Source organism: Fukomys damarensis, unplaced genomic scaffold (assembly GCF_012274545.1).
Source record: "Fukomys damarensis isolate Sample0158 unplaced genomic scaffold, DMR_v1.0_HiC HiC_scaffold_22, whole genome shotgun sequence".
NCBI lineage: Eukaryota > Metazoa > Chordata > Mammalia > Rodentia > Bathyergidae > Fukomys > Fukomys damarensis.
The window spans coordinates 4,381,946-4,384,351 of NW_022900934.1; the positions used below are offsets into that span (position 1 = coordinate 4,381,946).

The 2,406-nt window shown below is 61.9% G+C and overlaps 1 protein-coding gene across 1 annotated transcript in view; it reads right to left on the bottom strand.

The window, feature by feature from the left end:
- Positions 1–1,096, bottom strand: part of LOC104865357 (guanine nucleotide-binding protein G(s) subunit alpha isoforms XLas) — a 53,303-nt gene extending 52,207 nt beyond the window's left edge. Inside the window, exon 1 of the mRNA XM_010628832.1 lies at positions 3–1,096. Within this exon, the coding sequence (XP_010627134.1) occupies positions 3–1,096 (1,094 nt within the window). The remainder of the gene's footprint in view (positions 1–2) is intronic.
- Between the last annotated feature and the right edge of the window lie 1,310 nt (positions 1,097–2,406).

Below are 2,406 nucleotides of genomic sequence, written 5' to 3' on the forward strand. Positions count from 1 at the left end.
CCGCGGCCGCTGAGCTTCCTTCCATCTCGGCTGCTTCTCTCCCGACTGGGGGTCTCGCTGCTGGCTCGCTCTTATCTGGGGCTCCCGAGATCTCGATGGGCGGGCCGTCTTTCGCGATTGGGGGGATGTCCGTGTTGACAGGAGTGTCGTCGTTGACCCCAGGGGGTGCTCTGCCAATCTCAACTGAGGGTCTGGAGAGCTCCATCGGGGGGCCGTCGCCCACGAAGTTGCAAGGAGCTCTGACAGCCTCTCGGGATGGGCTGCCGAGGGTGACTGCGGCCCGCAGGGCAGGCGCATCCGCGGCGGGAGCGAGGCGGACTGAATCCGGGACCGCAACAGCCTCGGGGTGGCTGCCACAGTCGACTTGTGGGACAACTCGGGGGAGCCCAGGGGGTGGGCTGTCGTCCCCAAATGCTTCTCCCTCAAGTTCGAATGGCACAGCCTCCTCAGGGGGAGGGCTGCGTCTTCCTCTGAAGCCCGCGTTCTCAGGACCGCAGGATCGCGGCTCCACGGGAGGAGCTCCGGGGACCGCTGCACACGGACTTCCTGGAGCAAGGTCTGGGACCTGCAGGACACGCTGGCCACGGCCTCCCTGCGCACGCTGGTCAAACTCAAACGGCATAGCTTCTTCTGGTGGAGGGCTGTAGCTTCCCCGCACTGGTCTCTCACCATCGGATGCTCCGGGCTCCGTGAGCGCTGAACAGAAGGCCCCCAGGCCTGCAAGGGCCCCGTCGGAGGATCCAGGCTGCTTCTGGGTGGGCCAGAAATCGCCGCCGCCGCCGGGCTGCTCGACCTCAAAGGGCATGGCTTCTTCAGGAGGTGGGCTGTAGTTTCCGCAGACTCCGTCTTCCTCGACTGCCTGGACGTCGGGGATGGAGACCTCAGGGGGTCCGCAGGCCTCTCCTTCGACCTCGACGGGGACGGGCTCATTGGGAGTCGGTTGGGCCGCCATCTCTTCGGCTGGGCCAGGCCCAGCACCGGGGGCAGCTGCCCCTGGGGCCGCCAAAGGTTGTTGTTCAGGCTGCCCCCCGATTTCAGGGGGGATATCGCGTTGTCCTGGCATATTATTGCCGTGGAGGCAGTTGCGCATGCCCATAACACGGTGGCGACCTTTAAAAATAAATTGGCGCCCCGTAAGACGGAGCACCCAACCAAACTAGGGTGAAAAAAATTATTTTCAAAAAATGTCAAAGTACCAGCTGGAAAGTTTCTCAGCCTCAGTCTCCAACCCTTGCGAGGTTGGGGTGGGATACCAAACCGTGGCAGAAGCAACTCAATTCTCGCCAGTGGAGTCTTGGCTCTTCCGCATCATCTTAGCGTCCTCAGGATGCCCTCTGGCCGCTCACCCCTTGCTTCCTCTTCTCTTCCTCTCTCTTTTCCAGGTCAGCTGCGCCTGCCTGGATCTGAGGAGCGCGCCGATTCGGCCCGAAAATCGCCAGCAGCGCTTTCTCTCGGCCGCCAGAGGACGCAGGTTCCAGTGCCGAGCCGGCTCCGGCTCCGGCTCCGGGCGCCAGCAGCTCCAGACTTTGGGTAAGGGGGCTGGTGAGCGCCAGGCTCTCAGGGACAGTTCTGCTCCTCCCTCTCCTCTCCCCGACTGATTTGGAGCGTTTATCCTCGCTTCTCCCCTGGTCAGAACGAAAGCGCTCCTGCGTTGTGTGACACGTGATGCAAGACGTGGGCCTCTCGACGCTGGAGAGTGGGAGCTGAAATCCTCCCTCCCCAGCTGACTCTCCTCGGGGGGAGAAGGGGGGACTGCAGGAAGCTTTTATCACCCTAAGAATATCCTTGAGCCCCGTGGCCAAAGCCCCAGCCCCAGACAGCCCCCAGTCGTGAGCCCCAAGTCCAGAAAATGAGACTTTAGACGCTTGAGAAGGGGATGTAGGCGCGCGGGTGCCGGGATGCGACAGGTGGTCGTGAGCCCACTGGAGGGTAGAGAAGACGAGGGGCGAGGGGCGAGGGGCTAGCCAGTGAGAGCGCACGATTTGTTTTTTTTTAAATGCCCTGGGGTACTTTCTGACGCTTCGGTATATTTTGTTTACCATTTGTCGTTTGCTGAGGTGGGCTCCGGTAACGCACGTCAATGTCCCCCAGCCCCACCACACTGTGGGGTTCTCGGCACTGGCGCAGGAAAGCACAGGCAGGGCTCTCCCTCGTTTCTGTGGGCAGTGACGCAGGAAAATAAGAGGGTCTCGCGGGCCGCAGAGAAGTAAAACCCCCAGGCTGTTGCCCCGGAAGCATCAACGCGGGGGGGGGCCTGGGGGGGCCCTGGGGGGCAGAACTCAGATTTCTGCATCCCGGCGAAGGGTTAAAGGACATTTTGGTTGGTGTTCACGGTGGATTTAAGGTGGTCTTAAAGACTGCATACTTAACCCAAAGAGAAACCGTGCCGCGCCGGCAGCGGCAGCG